Source organism: Salvelinus fontinalis, chromosome 1 (genome assembly GCF_029448725.1).
Source record: "Salvelinus fontinalis isolate EN_2023a chromosome 1, ASM2944872v1, whole genome shotgun sequence".
Taxonomy (NCBI): Eukaryota; Metazoa; Chordata; class Actinopteri; order Salmoniformes; family Salmonidae; genus Salvelinus; species Salvelinus fontinalis.
In genome coordinates this window covers 79,806,658-79,826,388 of record NC_074665.1, presented here as the reverse complement: position 1 = coordinate 79,826,388, position 19,731 = coordinate 79,806,658, and the positions used below count along the sequence as shown (strand labels likewise).

The window sequence follows — 19,731 nt, the reverse complement described above, 5'->3', positions numbered from 1 at the left end:
GCTCAGGGGGAAAAAAACAAATCCTAACCACTTGGAATGACCTGCATGTGAAGACAGATGTCTTTAAAATAAGGTAGTCATTCTGGTTCCAATTTAACAATGCCCGTAGAATCATGTTTGTCAAAGATTAACAGCTAGATCTCTTCTAAAGTGAGCTCAACAATATGGACATTATCTTTTATTGAAAGATGTATCTGAATAGAACATGAATGGCTTCAGGAGCTGATTTCTGCCTTGGTAGCCTACAGTATATTGCCATTGAATGAGACATTTTGAAATGACAGACTATGATAAATATAGATAGCCCATTGTTTGGTGTAAGAAAATGTTGACGTAAATGTGAATTGAAAGCCATTTACAGCAATGCAGATGAGGCAGTTACTGTATCAGTGAAAACATCTTTGGGGCTCAGAGATCTCATATCCACTGAAAATGTACAGTTAATTCAAATAGCAGGTGACAGTTACTGGTAACGTCCAACTTCATTCAAAAAAAGTCAGTTTGGGGAAATATTAAGTATTGACTAGGACATGAACAGTTTTAACTGCCATCTTTATACAGGAATGTACACTGGGTCAGAAAGACAAACAAAAAGGTTTTCCAGCCAAAGCCAAGGGATACAACGCCTCCATTACACTTCCGCTCCATTGGGATTCAGGAAAAAAATACTATGTACATTTGAGATAGCAAATACTCTTAATACTCTTACAAATGGTTTCAGTTAATATCCCACCCCAAGAAGTTGGCTCCAATATTTTACGGTGCCAAATCAAAGGCAATTTGTTTTCAACTCTTTCGCTAATGTGTCAAATCAGAGTACAATTATGTAGAAAAATTCTTCCTTTATACCGTGATAAAAAAAGGCAAGATGCATCAAACAGAAAGCTGCAAGATGGCCTCTTCAGGTTGATTCTGGGGTGTAATCAGCGAGGAAGCGTTCAAAGCGTTGCAGATAGAAATATAATGAATTGAGCTGACAACTATTTTCTAGCTCTACATAATCATCTGTTCTACACAGTACATTTCTTTCTGAGAGCCCTTACGTTTGCACCCCCCTGAACAGGCCCATGGGTGTCGCTGAAAGTGGTCAGGAGACAGGACAAACTGTAAAAGTCTCGCTCTCTGTCTCACGCATCTTACACTGGTGGGGGAAGTAGAGGGGGTGGGATGGCGGCAACGGTTTCCTTTGTCGCACCATCCACGAGTCTGCCAAATGGATGATCTTTGGCACTTATGCTGGCAGACTCAGCTTCTTTCCTTTCAGTACTGAAACAGAGGAGAGATGTTTAGGTTCAACGCTCCTGTTCAACCAATGTAGAGCACATTTTCTTCACATCTGTAACAACAGATACCAGAGTGCTGAAAGTGACCAGTCAATCATATATACTGGACTTTAAGACCCTAGGCTTCCACATTGAGAGTAGGAGTAAAGTGCCTGGTTAGTTAGCCAACGTATACAAATGCTAAACCATTATAGCTCCCAGTTAATATAGAACGGGGTAAGATGAGACACTAGACTCACAAGTCAAAGTTCATGCCAGCTTATTCACGCTGCACGGCCTCATTAAGTCACCATTGCACGATACACCCAGCCCCATTTTCTTACATTTAGCTTTGTGTCAAAACCAGTACCCCATAGAATACTTAATGCCTCATTCACATTACATCTGAGCAGTCTGTAGAGATGTGCCGGATGTCATTCATTTAAATGGGAACCGTATGCAACAGTGTTGTACCACAGCGCACCCTGCAGTTGAAGGCTCTGTTGTGAAACGGATGTGCATACTTTACATTTTTCCAAACTGCATTATCTTCAGCGCAGCCAGAGTCCGTGTACAAGTACAGTGAAATGATTTTCTAGCAGCTCTAAACCCAACAATGCAGTAATCAATATCAATGTAGTACAAAAAATAACGTAATACAAAAACAAACGAGCAATAAAATAAAAACAAAAAGCTAAATATAGGTGAACAAGATGTGATTTTCAGCAATGGTTTTATGGGATATCAAGTGGCTTGTAAACAATTAACCATTCCTATAAGTGAGTACTATTTTAATAGTATTGTTAAATACACATTGACCGTTAAGCCAATTATACTATGTGACTTGCCTCCCATTTGAGTTTGTTTTTATTTCTAATTATTTGGTGCAGGTTGCTAGCTACAATATCTTCAGCATAGCCTAGCTTTTAGCTACCGTTAGCTAGCTGCTCTGTAAGCTAGTTTAACTTGGAAGAAAATTTGAGAAACAAGTTTAAGAAAAAATAAAATAAATGTTTTATTATCACCTGAAACAATATGTTTCTCCTGTCTAGAATGAAAGTCGTTTTGCAATCTTCCAAAATAAATGTGATCTCTGACTAGAGACTCTCCTCAATCTTGTCTTGCGCGGTCTCATCTTCATGCAATCTGGTTCCATTACTGGATGGAGAAGCATAGGGTTTCTATGTTCGCCGTCCAGTAGCGGAACCAGATTGCATGAAGATGGCATAAGGCATAATGAAATAAGTCAAGATGTGAATGGGGCATTACTCTAAGCACTCTGTAACAGTTTCGGCGACTGTTAGAGAAGTGAGTAAAAGGACACTACAGCGTCACACTTGGCACCAAATTTACTTAGGAAATAAGTTGGCAGACTGCAACTCGACTCACCTTTCGTTACATACAGATAGAAGAAGTCGCAATAGAGGATTGTCTGAACGACCCCGGCCACGATAGCAATCATGTCGAAAAAACCCTCGAAATAGAAGCGCCAGATCCAGTTGATGAGGTAGAGAGCCCGGTACAGGCCCAGGAAGAACAGGTAGTGGGTGGTGATAGTCTCCGCCTCGCCAGTCTTACTGATCATGAAGAGCTGTGGCAAGATGGCCACTGACTCCAAGTAGATGGAGAACGTCCACAGGATCTGGAGGGAGAGAAGATGGGGGGGGGGGGGGGGGAGTGAGGTGGAGTGTGTGGCTCTAAATCAGTTGCTGTATAAGACACGGATGCCGTATGCACTCATCATACCGAGACGTGTGTGTGTGGACTTACCTCGAGAGGAGAGAAGTCGTGGTTGACAAGGAAAGCCAGCCCTCCCACGGGGATGACCAGGAACTCCACTCTGAAGGTGTCATGGTTACCGTCGTACGTGGCCTTGAACTTAGTGTAGATCAGGTACACGGTGGCATACGCACAGCCAATGTAAATTACCTGAAACAATACAATCCACTAGTCAAGGGTGAGGATACATACAGCACTCTGATTAGATGATCCCTTCACTGTAACTTGGAAGGCGAGTGTGTGTGTGTGTGTTTACATCCAAATTACTTTAACCCAGGGGTCTCCAACAGGTAGATTAGCTCGCAGCTCACCTATGAGTGGCTCGCCAATTAATTCTAAAAGTACATGCATTTAAAGTGTTCCATTGCAAACTGTCATAAACATAAATCTCCCAGCTACTATCCAATCAAAGCCACATTGACATTATCCCACCTCTGGTTATCCACTATTGCCTTAAAAAGCCAAATGTAACATCCACCAATAAATGTTCAGCAATATTGCCCCCGTCTGTTTGGTGCGCGCGTGTCTATCTAGACAGTTAGCGATGCTAATGATAACCATCTTGTGGGTAGACCGAATGAGTTTCCCCAAAAGAATCTAATTGAAATGTTAACTGCAAAGTAGGCTTACCTGACAGCACTATATTGATACACATAATCATTGGTTGGCCATTGTTTCGCAAACTGCCCTGATGTGCTGCAGCAGTCGGCCAACAGCAGAAAATTGCTAGACCTACACATTCCTCTTGATAGATGAGCAATTAAAAAGGGGAATTACACCAACAAAAAAATCTAAAATCAGACCTCAATAATGGTCTTCTGATGCGATTTAAATATTTTCATGGACTCATTGTTTCGCTATGAATAATTGTAATATTGAGTACCAAAATAAAAACAGGAAACAAAATTTGGGGAAAAAACTAAAGATTTTATGTGGTCCCCTTAGATTATTTAGCAGGTATGTTGACAGAAAACATATGTTGTACATCACAGACCCAGGGAAGAGTTGCAGGGTAGAGAAGAATGTGCCAATTTGAAAGCTTTTTAAAATTATGAAAACTTTATAGCTTGCAAAAGGTTTAAAAATATATATATACTAGAAAAGGTTGCAGACCCGAGTTAACCAGTCTTCAGAAAGTACTCATACCCATTGACTTATTCCTCATTGTGTTATATCCTGAAAATGTATTAAAATAGATTCTCTCATCCATCTACACACAATAACCCCATAATGACAAAGTGAAAATGTTTAGAAATGTTAGCAACTTTATTGAAAATGAAATGCATAAACATCCAATTTACTTAAGAATTCACATGAGTCAATACTTTGTAGAAGCACCTTTGGTGGAAATTACAGCTTTGAGTTGTCTTTGGTACTGTATGTCTATCAGCTTTGCACATCTGGATTTGGGGATTTTCTCCCATTCTTCCTTGTAGATTTTCTCAAGCTCTTTTAAGTTAGATGGGGAGCTGCGGTGAACAGCAATCTTCAAGTTCTTCCACAGATTTAATAGGATTTCCCTGTACTTGGATCCTAGTCTCTGCCGCTGAAAAGCATCCCCATAGCATGATGCTGCCACCACCATGCTTCACGGTAGGGATGGTGTTAGAAGTGTGATGAGCTGTTGCCTGGTTCTCCAGACATAGCACTTGCATTCAGGCCAAACAGTTATATTTTTGTCTCAGACAAGAGAATATTTTGCCTTTCATGCTGACCACAGCACTTGCGTTACAAAATAAAATTACACATACATGTTATTCAATCATTGTATCCACACTGCTCACTCGTGTCTACATAGCCAGGCGCTAAAATAGCTGAAAGTCCCACCTCATTGGTTTTTAGGAGCATATACCCACATGGGTGATTGAACGATTAACTGAGGTCCACACTCCAGTTCAGTTGGTGGTGATGCACCTTAAAGTCGGTTGCCAACCGCCATATAAAGTTCAAAGAAGAGATTACTAGAAACTAACTCTGTTTACCTTTAATTAATTGTAGGAGTAGAGAACATTGTGCATTTCAGGTAAAATTACAACTCAATGTTTATATCCCAGGACAAATTAGCTAGCAACAGCACGCTAGCTAGCTAAATTCCCATGAATATTTAATTATTTTCGACCAGTCCCCAAATTAATATAATTGGTTCGGAGCTTGTTTTGATATTTCAACCAAAGTGTCCTGATCGCGTCTGGACAAAATCAACATGCGCGCGATGACGCACACAGTCTAGTCAGCATGTCTTTCACCTGCCTTTTTGAAAACTCCAGGTGTACTGTCATGTGCCTTTTTCTCAGGAGTGGCTTCCATATGGCCACTCTCTCAAGGCCCAGAATGGTTAAGTGCTGTAGAGACTGTTGTCCTTCTTGCAGGTTCTCCCATCTCAGCCAAGGAACTATGTAGTTCTGTCAGTGGTCATTGGGTTCTTGGTCATCTCCCTGACCAAGGTCCTTCTTGCCCAGTACTCAGTTTGGTTGGACAGCCAGCTCTAGGGAGAGTCTGGGTAGTTCATGTTTTTTTCCATTTCCCAATGGAGACCACTGTGGAAATTTTTAACACTCTAGAAATTGTTTTATACCCTTCCCCAGATATACAGTGGCAAGAAAAAGTATGTGAACCCTTTAGAATTACCTGGATTTCTGCATAAATTGGTCATAAAATGTTATAATCTTCATCTAAGTCACAACAATAGACACAGTCTGCTTAAACTAATAAATAAACAACTATACTTTTTCATGTCTTTCTTGAACACACCGTGTAAATATTCACAGTGCAGGGTTGAAAAAGTATGTGAACCTTTGGATTTAATAACTGGTTGACCCTCCTTTGGCAGCAATAACCTCAACCAAATGTTTTCTGTAGTTACAGATCAGACCTGCACAACGGTCGGGAGGAGTTTTGGACCATTCCTCTTTACAAAACTGCTTCATTCAGCAATATTCTTGGGATGTCTGGTGTGAACTGCTCTCGAGGTCATGCCACAGCATCTCAATCGGGTTGAGGTCAGGACTATGACTGGGCCACTCCAGAAGGCGTATTTTTTTCTGTTGAAGCCATTCTGTTGATTTACTAATGTGTTTTGGGTTGGTGTCCTGTGGACATTCTCCAGCAAAATGTCTTGATAAACTTGGGAATTCATTTTTCTGTCGATGATAGGGCCTAAGTCTTTAGCTGACGCTCTAGGATTCTTCGTAATTAACCTCATTGCACATTCTGCACTGTGCTCTTGCAGTCATCTTTGTAGGACAGCCACTCCTAGGGAGGGTAGCAACAGTGCTCTACTTTCTCCATTTATAGAGAATTTGTCTTAACGTGGACTGATGAACATCAAGGCTTTTAGAGATACTTTTGTAACCCTTTCCAGCTTTATGCAAAGCAAAAATTCTTAATCTTAGGTCTTCTGAGATCTCTTTTGTTCAAGGCCCGGTTCTTCTCAGGAAATGCTTCGAGCAAACTCGAATTTTGTGAGGTTAGCTTTTGGAGAAGTCATTAGCCTAGGGGTTCACATACGTTTTCCAACCTACACTGTGACTGTTTAAATTATGTATTCATTATAGACAAGAAAAATACAATAATTTGTGTGTTATTAGTTTAAGCACACTGTCTATTGTTGTGACTTAAGATGAACAGATTTAGTCAAATTTATGCACAAATCCAGGTAATTCCAAAGGGTTCACATACTTTTTCTTGCCACTGTATGCATCATCAATTTCCTCTTGCAGATCTATGGACTGTTCCTTCAACTTCATGGTATAGTTTTGCTCTGACATGCACTGTCCTTATATAGATAGATATGTGTGTTTCTTTCAAAATCACAACCAAACAATTGAATTGGCCACAGGTGGACCCCAATCAAGTTGTGACAAAGAAAGATCAAAGGAAATTGGATGCACCTGAGCTCAATTTGGAGTGTCATAGCAAATGGATGTCAATACTTATGTAAATGAGATATTTCTGTATTTCATTTGAAATACATTTTCAAACATGTTTTCACTGTCATGCGGTATTGTGTGTGGAGGGGTGAGAAAAATAGAACATTTTATGCATTTTGAATTCAGGCTGTAACAAAATGTTGAATAAATGAAGGCTTTTGAATACTTTTTGAAGGCACTGTTGACATCTTACTAAAAGCAACCTCAGATACAGATGAGAAAAGTTAACAAATTATCTGCTTATTGGGTTTTAAAATGTACTTACTAGCAGTATCCATAGTTAGAGGTACACGTTTTGGACACACCCACTCACATATACCAATGAACCTTGGATATACAAGGGTGTCAACTTATCAGTACTTCAATATTGACTCGTGAATAGATCGCTCTACTACAGAGCATGGGTGGGGCATGTCGCTTGCACAAAGAGCTGTAAGAGGATGAGCCTGCCACCCTCATGGAGGTGAGGGGGTCTATGGTGTTAGTGTCTCACCTTCATGGTGGTGTTGTAGAGGGAGATGAAGGAGGTGAGCAGGTCCAAGTAGCGCGTGGTGAACACCATGGCGAACAGGATCTGACTCTTCCCGGAGATACCTGTCAGAGAGACAACCAACCAACAGGTGTGTGAGATGTTGCTCTTCTCTGCCAAACTCACAACAGTCCCCCAAGAGTGTATCTCAAAAGCCTTAAGAACTTCCTCTTCTTGTCCTTCATCTGAAATTGTTGTGCATCCTTCCTTAGAGTGACCACTGATGTGACGTGACAGGGTTGATGTGAGACTAAGAAGTGGAATCCTTGCTTTCACCTATCCAGTCAGGTCAGTGTAACTTCCCAGGGAGGAACAGGGACTGTGGTGGCCTCTTGATAGGAATCCAAACCTGGCAAGCTCATTTTATCCCATATCACAGGCTAACCCAGTTAGACCCTGCACCAGGCTTCTGTCCTCTCTAGCATGGCCAGATAGTGATGACAGTGATAAAGTTCTTATTGTTTAGATTGCCTGCTTAGATTGGCTGTTACAGTTCGTAAGACTTCCAAGGTGTTTTATTACAGGCAATCTAAACAGGCATAGACTCACAGCTGCCCCTCAGAAGGCCTGCCTGCAAACACTGTCAAGTGGCAACATATCCCCTCACACCCACTTGTAGTCAATCTCCCAATACATTAATAACACCACTAGTCTAGACTATACTAAAGAATGTTTTCAGCTTTTGTGGTGTGGTTATGTTCCTAATGACAGGCCCAGTACCTGAGCATAAACAGATTTTTGCCTGACTGGAATTGGTGTCACAAACAAAAACTTTTGTGGGCCACCTGCCAACTGAAGTTGTTGATACATGACAGGTGTCAATGACTCCTCTGACAGCTCAGATAATGCATCCTAAACCTGACCTTCAACCCCAAACCAGTTCACACAACAGACTATGCAACAAACCTTGTATTCCCAAGAGACATTGGAATTGAACTAATTTAATTTTGTATAAGGTAAAGTAAATATTCTGCTCTAGCTGTGCATTCGACAGGTATTTTTCTTATCTGCGTTTAGTAAAAGCGCTGCCACGTCACAGGTCAGGCCAGGGAAGCATCGGCGTTCAAATCAACTGGGAACTCGGAAAAATATTAGGTGACGATTCAGGTCGGAAAGTCTAAACACTAGAAAGAGGCGTAAGTTTTTGAGTTGGAATTCCGAGTTGGATGGCCGGTCATATCGATTTTTCGCAATCTGAGCTCTTTTGTTTCCGAGTTCCCAGTTCTTGTACTACAACAGGGATAATTTTATTTATTTTACCGTTATTTAACTAGCCAAGTCAGTTAAGAACAAATTCTTATTCGTGGGTTAACTGCCTTGTACAGGGGCAGAACGACATTTGTGCCTTGCCATGCGATCTAGCAACCTTTCGGTTACTGGCCCAACGCTCTAACCACTAGGTTACCTGATGCATGACATATCACACACGGAAACGGGTTAATAGTGGCGCATTCGCCCGCTGCACTGATGGGTGCCCCCAAACTGACATGCGCAAATCTGTTGCCTGACATCACTAGCAGCTAGCTGGTCAGTAAATGAATGGGATACTCAAATAGTACTCAAATAGTTAGCTGTTCAAGCTAACTATCGATAACCAGCCAAATGTGTCATGATCACTGGGATGTAGGTGATTTAATTTGGCTAGGTGTATTTCGGCCTTTCCCAACATTGTTAACAAGGACGTTTTAGTGTAACAGTATAACTTTAAACCGTCCCCTCGCCCCGACACGGGCGCGAACCAGGGACCCTCTGCACACATCAACAGTCACCCACGAAGCGTCGTTACCCATCGCTCCACAAAAGCCGCGGCCCTTGCACACTACTTGTAGGTTTCAGAGCAAGTGACGTAACTGATTGAAACGCTAGTAGCGCGTACCCGCTAACTAGCTAGCCATTTCACATCCGTTACACAAGGGACAACACTACATCTAGGTTTCAGAGCAAGTGACGTAACTGATTGAAACGCTACTAGCGCGTACCCGCTAACTACCTAGCCATTTCACATCCGTTACACTAGCATCAATGTTAACAATCTGGTTTGATAAAGCCGCAAGCGCTAACTTCGTTACCGAGCTAATAGCTAACTTGTCAACACAATAATCCACTGCAAGGAATCGTTGCTAGCTGGAATGAAGATGTCAATCAGAGATGTGTGCAGCCTGCAAATACTCCAAATGGGAATCTTACTCACCGGCACAGGACCTGGTTTTCCATATTTTTAGAAGTAGAATAATGATGGCTGCTAAATGGGAAAGATCGCCGGTGAGTCTGAAAATGTTCATGATTCTGCTGGGTGTTGCAGGCGGCTTTGCCCTATCTAGCACGAACTTATGCCCGTCAAAACAAATTCGACCTTCTAACCCCTGTTACTGACCGGTTTAAAACCTTACAAGATGTTCTGTCAGGCACCTAACTGGACGTTTTCCTCTGTATGAATGGGAAAATGTCGAGTAATGCGCGACGTGGCCAAAGATAGCGGCGCCCAAATGCAAGTCGGGAAAAACTTGACGGTCGCGGAATGGGACACGCCCGTAGGAGGGGCATGTCCGTGATCACAGAAATTGAATTTCTAGTCATTATTTTTAACTAGTATATTTATTAAAAAAACAAACTAATCCACAGACCGAACTGAGAATTTGACATTGGATTGAACAACTACATTGGAGAGTATATTCAAATAAGCTTAAATAGACTTGTCACTCAAATGCACACAATACTGGCATCCAAGACATCCTTCATGTAAATTACATCCTATCTGATACATACGTCATCTCAAACGTCCACTGCACTTTAAATATAAAAAGTTAGCTACTATTGAATATGAAGGTCAAGAATGACATAAGTCACAGAAAAAATATTCTTATTGTTGAGGTGATATTACTTTACGTAAAATACACTGACTGGAACATTAAAGTAAACTTGTTCTGCTGCCTATAAAACTGTAGATGGGAGATATTCACTGACAAGGCCTCACATTGCTATAAATAATCAATCCAGATATCATTGTAACAGAAAGTTACTGCCCAGTTGATGATACAACAGTTAGAAACAGTGTCCTTATAATTAAACCTGAAGACAAATAGACTGGTGGGAAGGAATTCCCTCCATCTGTGCTTGACTAAATCAATTAGATCAACCGGTTCATATGTACAGTATCACAATGTTATTGTTGGAGAAATGACCAACTAACCCAGAATAAGACAATACATTTACATCACTATAATTCAACCAAGAACAGACAATTTCCACAGTGATATGTTGGCACAGAAGATGAGATCCTCCTCCCTATCATTTACAGAGTTGTGTTTTATAGTCCAATCAGGTTATTATATTCAAATGGCAAATATCCATTTTGTGTTTTTTTTGTTGCTTAGAATGTAGAGGTATGACACAGTATGACACGACAGTTGGTAAACAGGGAAGCTACCCGAGTTTCAAACCAGGATTCCCCAGCTGACTTCAAAGAGATAAAGTGGTAATGTAAATGAGAAATCCTCTCAATGTAAATAAGAAAATCTTACTTAACCTCCACTAATTCAATACAAATCCAGCAGCCAGTCAGATAGCTTTCTACTGTATCTACTGTACACAGATGCTCTAGGAAAGGTCAGCTGATGCATCTCAATAGTCTAAAGTTGCTTCCTCTCCTCGGTCTGCACTCATCTGAAAACAAAGGATGGGTATCTGTGCTATTATAGCAGCTGTGACTGCAGCATTGAGGCAATGTCAATTTTCTTCACGATTGGCTGATCCCTACTGACGACCCGGTTGGGCATGACTCCAACAGGGTCACCAATACAAATCAGCCAAATAAGTTGGAAGTCCCACCCAGTTGACTACATTAAAATGGTGGAAGTACTAAATGGCGCTGCCCATGCTAATACAGCCTTTAGGCCTCGAGAGGACTTTGGCCCTGTTTGAGAGCATCAAATCCATGATGCATTATGGGTAAATGGTGACTGACCGAACAATCTAAAAATAATAAACGAGTTGTTATTTATGGTGCTAAATCATTTGTAGATCAGTCAGTCAGCCTACACTGTGGAACCAGCCATTATCTATGGTTCAGTCCCGTTGGAAGGACGGTTGGTTGTTTTAAGATAATGCAGATGAAGGAAGGAGACAAGGATGCAAATTTGGATAATTGAGATGCACTCCAAGATACAGTAACTGACTTCACTCCTCCACAGGTTTCAGGACGAAGACAGCATCATCCAGTACATAGTAATCTTTGTACATGTCTCCCTCACACAGGTACGGCAGCCGAGTCACTGCCTCCACCTCAAACCCCACTTCCCGGAACACCTCATTGGACAGGTTGGTGACTTGCTCCTCCCATTTCTTCCCCTTCACTTTGATGTGCTCTCTAGGGCGCTGCCACTTCCCACCTAGAGACAGAAAAAAAAAACAGATTCAGGAGACCAATCTAGAAAAGGCCTTGTGGCAGCCAAAACAATAAAAGTATTCTACCTGTCCCCGTATATTTTATTTTAAATACTGTTACTATCCAGCCCGAAAGGATGAAAGCAGTTCCATACACATTCACACAAATATCTCATTGACATCAACATATGATTTAGCTGGAAGTCTCAAGTAAGGACATGGCCCTAAGTCTTCAACCTCTATCACTGATCTGTGCTCCATCTCACCTATCTCCACCCAGGGCTGGAAGGGCAGGACAGCGGCCAGGATGAGTCTTCCCGTGCTGGGCACCAGCGAGCGGTGGATGCCCCTGAGGAGATCCAGGGGGTCGTCACAGCGGTCCAGCAGGTTCAGACAGCTGATCAGGTCATACTGGAATCCAGTATGCTGCCATTCATCAATGCCTAAAAGCCTAAGAGAAAGAAGAGGACATCAGAGACTGTGTGTGGTGTGTAATGTGTGTGTATCACTTACCTGTACTTCTTCCTCTGGAGGTGCCACTTCATGGGAGGAGAAACCTCAGTGGCGTAGACCTCTCTGAAGTGGGCTCCCATCACCTCAGTGACGCCCCCATCCCCGGCCCCTAGATCCAGCAGTCTCTCCCCTCGCCACTCGGGATCGACGCGAAGCAGCTGCTGGAGCTGATCCGCAGAGAACACAAACATAGAGCCACGACCTAGGAACCTGGGAGAGAAGTAGAGAAAGGAGAATAATGAGTGAGGGGTACGGCACCTGGACAAAAAATATTGAAAGAGGCGAGAAAAGAGCAAGCAGAGACCCAAAACAGGAGGGCGTGAGAAAGACAGAATGACAGCATTAAAACGCTGTGTTTACCTACCCATTGATGGATGTGCGTGACACCATGGGGCTGAGGACAGTGGAGATGAAGGAGTGGTAGAACTGGGTGAACATCCAGCCAGACTTTTCTATGCTGCGTCTCAGAAAAGCCTGGGTGTCCTGGTCCAGATGGCTCTGCACAAACAGAGGTCTAACCACCTCCCCCAACAAGTCTGGAGAGCACTTGTACCACTGAGGAGCAGGGAGGGGAAAGGAGGAGAAATGGGAGTGTGCAAGAGACGGTGAAAACTACTCATTGCCACAACACTGGTTTATCCGGTTATTTGTGTCAATCTCTTCATAAACAAAGACATAAAATAAAACCTCTTGAATATTTGATTAGGAAATATGACTTCTATTCCACCTGGCAACCAAGGAAATACAGTCGCTGGTTCTTGCTGAATGCACAATTTTTCCTTTAAAATGCTCACTTCGGCAAAATTATGTCAGGGAGAAGTGTGATATTCTGCCAGTAAATAGTTGTTTATTTGTTTAAAGGTAACTCTGTAGTTAGACACTTACCTCCTGGGTTTCTTGTCCGGCTTCTTCGCTTTCGCTTATCATGTTCATGAAAAGTGAACGAGCGAGTGGACTGCGCACGTATTTCCCTGTCCACATCTTTCTAGTAGCGAGCAGAAAGGCGATGTAGCCCAACACCCACGCTACAAAAAGCAATGTCCTCAGCTGTAGATGACACATACTGACAATAACGCAACAGATTTGGCAGCTATGGGAAAAGTGACTGCGGCAGCCTGGTTGTTCACTAACTGGTCACTAGATTTTCAAGTTGTTAGACAGATGTAATATTAGATAAACTAGCCAGAGATTATCCAATTGTGATAGCACACGCAGTGCATACCTTCAGGTCCAAACATAACAAACACACAAACCTGAAGGCGTGGTGACCTTTTGGAGTCCACATGTTATTTATTCGACATCTTAATCCGTTGTGCAAATACTTTCAGCTCAATTCGAATTGTCTTGTGACGGTCACATCTGAAGACTGCCAGCCTAGCAATGCTGCGTTCAAAACAACTGGGAAATACCAGATTTCCGAGTTCTGTGCACTCAAAACAACTAGGAACTAGGAAAAATAACGACCCCGACAGGTAAAATTAGTTTTCAACAGTCATCCACCCGGAATTTCAATTCGGGAACCCGAGAGCTCCGACATGAAGTTCGTTGACGTCATGATTCGACCTCGTTTTTAATCCGAGTTCCCAAATTGTCTTGAAAGCACCATGAACCTACATAAAAGGATAGGGGGCAAAAATCTGGAAATACACGTTTGCTTCCTGTGTTACATCTAAATAGTTCCCACACAGTCTTGTCCAACAATTAATTGTTTTCTTTTTTTCTTTAACCTTTATTTAACAATGCACACCCCAAACCACACATCGGCAGAGATGGATGGCATTTTCAATCACCTCAACACAGTTTCAGTTGTCTGGTGCGACTTAACGTTAAGTGGAGAGACAAGACGCACAGAGACATTTCTGGGGAGGTAGCATATCTGTAGTTATTAACTGTGTGGTTCCAGCCCTGAATGCTGATTGGCTGACATATACCACTGGTAGGAGAAAACTTCTTTTTTTTACTGCGCTAATTACGTCGGTAACCAGTTGATAATAGCAATAAGGCACCTCTGGGGGTTGTGGTATATGGCCAATATACCACGGCTAAAAAGGGCTGTGTCCAGGCTCTCTGCGATGTGTTGTACGTAAGAACAGCCCTTAGCCGTGGTATATTGGCCATATACCACACCCCGTCGTGCCTTATTGCTTAATTATACATAAGCTACTGGAGTTAGGTAGGACGTGTAGCAAGCTATGACTAACTTGAGACAGATATTTCACTGGATGTATAAATATGAAGAATCCGCTTGGCGATTCCACTCACTATCAAATATGGTAGTGAGAGAAAGCTCATTAGCGAGCAGTGGGAGAAGATGGAAAGAGATGGATTTTGGCCTACATTCTGCAAATGTTCTCATCGATTAAACATTTGATCTCAATACACGTTTCTGTTCCCAAAACTAGAATATGTTATGAACAGAGTAGACTAAGTTTTGTAGAATTTAGCCTTCGCCAAAGTTTTTAAAAAGCACGTTGTTTAGGATTGCAAAGTCGAATTGAGTTATGGCACACGCGCATTTCACATAGTAGGCGTTCCCTAACGGAAATATACATATGTATGCTGGATCGGGCAATAGGATCTCGCTAGCTTGTGCTTGGCTCTGCCCACCTCCTATGACTCATCTGTTCCCATTTGAAACGACAGGCTGTGGTCTATCTTGGATAAGTTATACAAATCTTTGGCAACACTAAAAAAAAGCATTTCCGAGCCACGGAATATATGACATTTTCGAAATAAAAGTCCCCCACATAATAGTAGAAAAGTGTCAATAACTTGTATTTATTCATAATATAGTAAACATAATTGTATAAACATAAATATGAACAAATATGAATAAGTATTAAAGTGAAATTTGCATTAAATATGGGTTTCAAAACAAACATGTTTCAAAGTCAAATAAACTAAGAATAACATTTCTGTATACCGCAAATATTGCACTGTACAGGAAAAACTTTTGATTGTGTCTCCATAAAACCAGGGTCCAGTCTACTCACTATAGTCCCTACAATACAAAACAGATGAGTTTGAACAAAAGCTAGGTCATTTTAAGTGTTGCTGGCCCTCCATAGCCTCCAATGCAATTCATTGTATATGGAATAGATATTGGACTGTAGAGAAAAAACAACTTTACTACCTGTCTCCAATAAACTGGGGGGGAAAATACTCAGTGGGGTTTCTACTAACCAAACATAATTCGTTTTGGAGGGGGACTGTCTCATACACTGTTTTTTTTTTTTTTTTTTTTTGGGGGGGGTGGATCAGCTTAATATTGCGGAAAGAATGTTGCTTCCAATGTAATTGTCTGCATCATTTCCAATCCCCCATATTTTTGGGGGTAAATATATATATCCATTCACGTATGGATACATATACACATATATACATACACATACCTACATAGACATACATACTTTTTTAAAGAGTATACCTTTATTATTATTCCCCGCAAACCCTACCACCGATCCCCCAATTGGAGTAAACTGATAAACATTTCTGTTTTTACCTTCAATTTATACATCTTATACACATTTTACAGACACAGTCTACTTTATAATAGTTCTCTCTTGTTTGTTCTTAGTCCTTCCTCTATTTCTGTTGTCCATCCAGTTTGATTTCCACTTGTAACTGTGCTATTTCACAATAGCTCCGCACCTATACACATTTCACAGATCCCGTATCTTGTTATTAGTCCCACCCTTCAGCTCCACTCAACCTTTCCCATCTATCTTCCAACATCATCCATTTCGGATTTTTATTTGCCATATATTTTTCAACTGTGCTGTGATGCTTCACAAAATATTTGAATCTTCCTATTCTCATAGCTTCCACGGATTGTAAATTAAAAATAAACATTTTTGCTAAAATAATTATTATATTATTGCTTGATTGACTATGGCTTTTCAGATCCCCCAGTATTGCTATCTGTAGCGTTAGTTCTACGCAAATGTTGCAATTCTTCAACCATTCCTGGACCTGTGACCAAAAACGAGCTACATGCGGACAATACCAAAATAAATGATCTAATGACTCTGCCTCCTCACAGCAGAATCTACAGAGCTGGGAAGATTGTATCCCCCATATATATAACATTCTATTAGTTGCAAGAATTTTGTACAATAATTTAAATTGAAAAATTCGAAGTTTTGAATCCGGCGTTGTTTTGCGTATCAATTAATAAACCATGTGCCATGGAATGGGTACATCGAAAATCTCTTCCCAACTATTTTGCAATTTATATGGCACAGCTGTAAGTTTTTTGGTCCTTAAATGAAATTGGTATATGTTTTTATTTATCACACTTTTCTTTAACCATTTATGTTCTTTAATATAAGGCCGACATACAAGTTCCTTACTTTTATCCCCTTCCACCTGCCTCTTCCATTTTTGTGGTAATGCTGCAATTAATTGGTTGTAATTTTGGGTAGAGCAGACATTTCCATATGTCTGTGTTAGCTGCATGTGTGACATTACTCCACCAGTCCTATTTATGATATCATTCACAAAAATTATACCTTTTTTAAACATTTCTTCGATAAATACATTTTTTTTATCAATTACTATATTTGAATTTAACCACAAGATTTGTTGTACTATTTGTTCCGTCCTTTCAGGTGGATTCAACTGAAATTGCAACCAACTTTCTAAGGCTTGTTAAAAAAATAAAGATATTTTGGAAATTATTTCCTTTTCAAGCAACCAAAAGTGAGCAGGTGTAATCTGAATAAAGGGAAAAAGGCCCTTCTTGAACATAGGATGAGACATTCGTACCAATCTACTAGAGAACCAGTTTGGATTTAAGTATAACTTTTGTATGACTGATGCCTTTAGTGAGAGGTCTAATGCTTTAATATTTAATAATTTCTGCCCTCCGAATTCATATTCGTTATATAAATAGGCCCTTTTAATTTTATCTGGCTTGCCATTCCAAATAAAATTGAATATTTTTTGTTCATATAATTTAAAAAGCAGGTCACTAGGTGTAGGCAAAACCATAAGCAAATAGGTAAACTGTGATATGATTAAAGAGTTAATCAGGGTGATTTTCCCACAAATAGACAGGTATTTTCCTTTCCATGGTAGCAAGATCTTATCTATTTTTGCTAACTTTCTATAAAAATTTATTGGAGTGAGATCATTTCTTTCTTTTGGGATTTGTATACCGAGTATGTCCACATCACCGTCAGACCATTTAATTGGTAAACTACATGGCAATGTAAAATGTGTATTTTTTAGTGATCCAATACGTAATATGGTACATTTATCATAATTTGGTTTTAATCCAGAGAGGATAGCAAATGTATCTAGATCCTCTAAGAGGCCGTGGAGAGATTCTAGTTGTGGTTTTAAAAGAAAACATGAATCATCAGCGTACAATGACACCTTAGTTTTTAGGCCCTGGATTTCTAATCCCTTAATATTAATGTTTGATCTAATTTTAACAGCTAACATTTCGATGGCAATAATAAATAGATATGCCGATAGTGGACATTCTTGTTTTACTCCTCTAGATAGTTTAAAACTTTCTGAGATGTAGCCATTATTTACTATTTTACACCTAGGGTTACTATACATAATTTTTACCCATTTTATAAGAGATTCCCCAAAATTGAAATATTCTAGGCATTTATATATAAACTCCAGTCGTACTTTATCAAAAGCCTTTTCAAAATCAGCTATGAAAACCAGGCCTGGTGTCCCCGATATTTCATAGTGTTCCATTGTTTCCAGTACTTGCCTTATATTATCTCCAATGTATCGTCCATGTAAAAAACCTGTCTGATTAGGATGAATAATATCTGACAAAACTTTTTTTATTCTATGCGCCAAGCATTTTGCTAGGATTTTTGCATCACAACACTGAAGTGTAAGAGGTCTCCAATTTTTTAAATGGACTGGATCTTTATATATACCACTTGGGTCCTGTTTCAGTAATAATGATATCACACCTTCTTGTTGCGTGTCTGATAATCTATCATTTATATAGGAGTGGTTAAAACAAGCTAATAATGGTCCTTTGAGTATATCAAAAAAATGTTTGTATACTTCCACTGGTATGCCATCCAGTCCTGGAGTTTTCCCATCCTTAAAGGCCCCAATTGCATCAAGTAGTTCCTCCTCTGTAATTAGGCCTTCACATGAGTCTTTCTGTACAGATGTTCATTTTACATTATTATTAGGGAAAAAATCCATACAATTAGTTTCAGTTAGTGGAGATGGAGGAGCCTGAAACGAAAATATATTCTTAAAGTACTTTACTTCCTCTTTCAAAATATCATTTGGTGAATCATGCGTGACTCCATCATTTGTAACAAGTTTTAATACGTTTTTTTTGGTAGCATTTCTATATTGAAGATTGAAAAAGAATTTGGTGCATTTTTCCCCATATTCCATCCAGTTCGCTTTATTTTTGTAATATATTACACTGGATCTTTCTTGAATAAGTTCCTCCATTTCTTTTTGTTTTTCCTCTAACTTATTCTGTGCCTCTATGGTACCGTTTTTATTGTTATCTAACTGTACTGTTAGTCCTTCAATTTCCTTTGTTAATATGGACTCTTTTGATCGAAATTGCTTTTGTTTTATAGATGAGTACTGAATTGCATGGCCTCTAAAGGCACACTTAAAAGTGTCCCATACAATATGGGGATCTGCTGTACCTATGTTATGTCTAAAAAAAGTCAGTTATAAATTCTTCTGTCCTAGTTCTAAACAATTTATCATCTAGTAGGCTTTGATTAAATTTCCAATATCCTCGCCCACGTGGAAATTCTGTAAGAGTAATATATATGCCAATTATGTGATGGTCCGACCGCATTCTGTCCCCTATCAAACACTTTTTAACTTTTGGTGCCAGAGAGAATGATATAAGAAAGTAGTCAAGGCGACTAGCTTGATTAAGCCTCCGCCATGTATATCTCACTAGGTCAGGGTATTTAAGTCTCCATATATCCACCAATTCCAATATATCCATGACATTCCTGATTTCATTTACATTTACATTTAAGTCATTTAGCAGACGCTCTTATCCAGAGCGACTTACAAATTGGTGCATTCACCTTATGACATCCAGTGGAACAGCCACTTTACAATAGTGCATCAGATCTTTTAAGGGGGGGGGGGGGGGGGCAGAAGGATTGCTTTATCCTAGGTATTCCTTGAAGAGGTGGGGTTTCAGGTGTCTCCGGAAGGTGGTGATTGACTCCGCTGTCCTGGCGTCGTGAGGGAGTTTGTTCCACCATTGGGGTGCCAGAGCAGCGAACAGTTTTGACTGGGCTGAGCGGGAACTGTACTTCCTCAGTGGTAGGGAGGCGAGCAGGCCAGAGGTGGATGAACGCAG

The 19,731-nt window shown here is 40.4% G+C and overlaps 2 protein-coding genes across 3 annotated transcripts; both read right to left on the bottom strand.

Moving 5' to 3' along the window:
- Positions 1–165: 165 nt before the first annotated feature.
- LOC129862651 (ER lumen protein-retaining receptor 2) lies at positions 166–10,003 on the bottom strand. The gene is made up of 5 exons (XM_055934516.1): positions 9,691–10,003; positions 7,464–7,564; positions 3,033–3,191; positions 2,652–2,904; positions 166–1,266 (listed from the first exon to the last, which is right to left on the bottom strand). Exons 1-5 carry the CDS (start codon positions 9,779–9,781, stop codon positions 1,232–1,234), a joined length of 639 nt encoding a protein of 212 aa, XP_055790491.1. The 5' UTR covers positions 9,782–10,003; the 3' UTR covers positions 166–1,231.
- A 72-nt stretch (positions 10,004–10,075) lies between these two features.
- Positions 10,076–14,031, bottom strand: LOC129862639 (protein-L-histidine N-pros-methyltransferase-like). 2 transcript variants are annotated; one of them, XM_055934504.1, is made up of 6 exons: positions 13,649–14,029; positions 13,281–13,442; positions 12,760–12,950; positions 12,396–12,605; positions 12,149–12,333; positions 10,076–11,887 (listed from the first exon to the last, which is right to left on the bottom strand). In XM_055934504.1, the coding sequence occupies exons 2-6, from the start codon at positions 13,374–13,376 to the stop codon at positions 11,676–11,678; spliced, it is 894 nt and encodes a 297-aa protein (XP_055790479.1). In that variant the 5' UTR covers positions 13,377–13,442; positions 13,649–14,029; the 3' UTR covers positions 10,076–11,675. The 2 variants fall into 2 exon arrangements, with proteins under 2 accessions (XP_055790479.1, XP_055790470.1); XM_055934495.1 differs by having other exon boundaries at positions 13,281–14,031.
- Between the last annotated feature and the right edge of the window lie 5,700 nt (positions 14,032–19,731).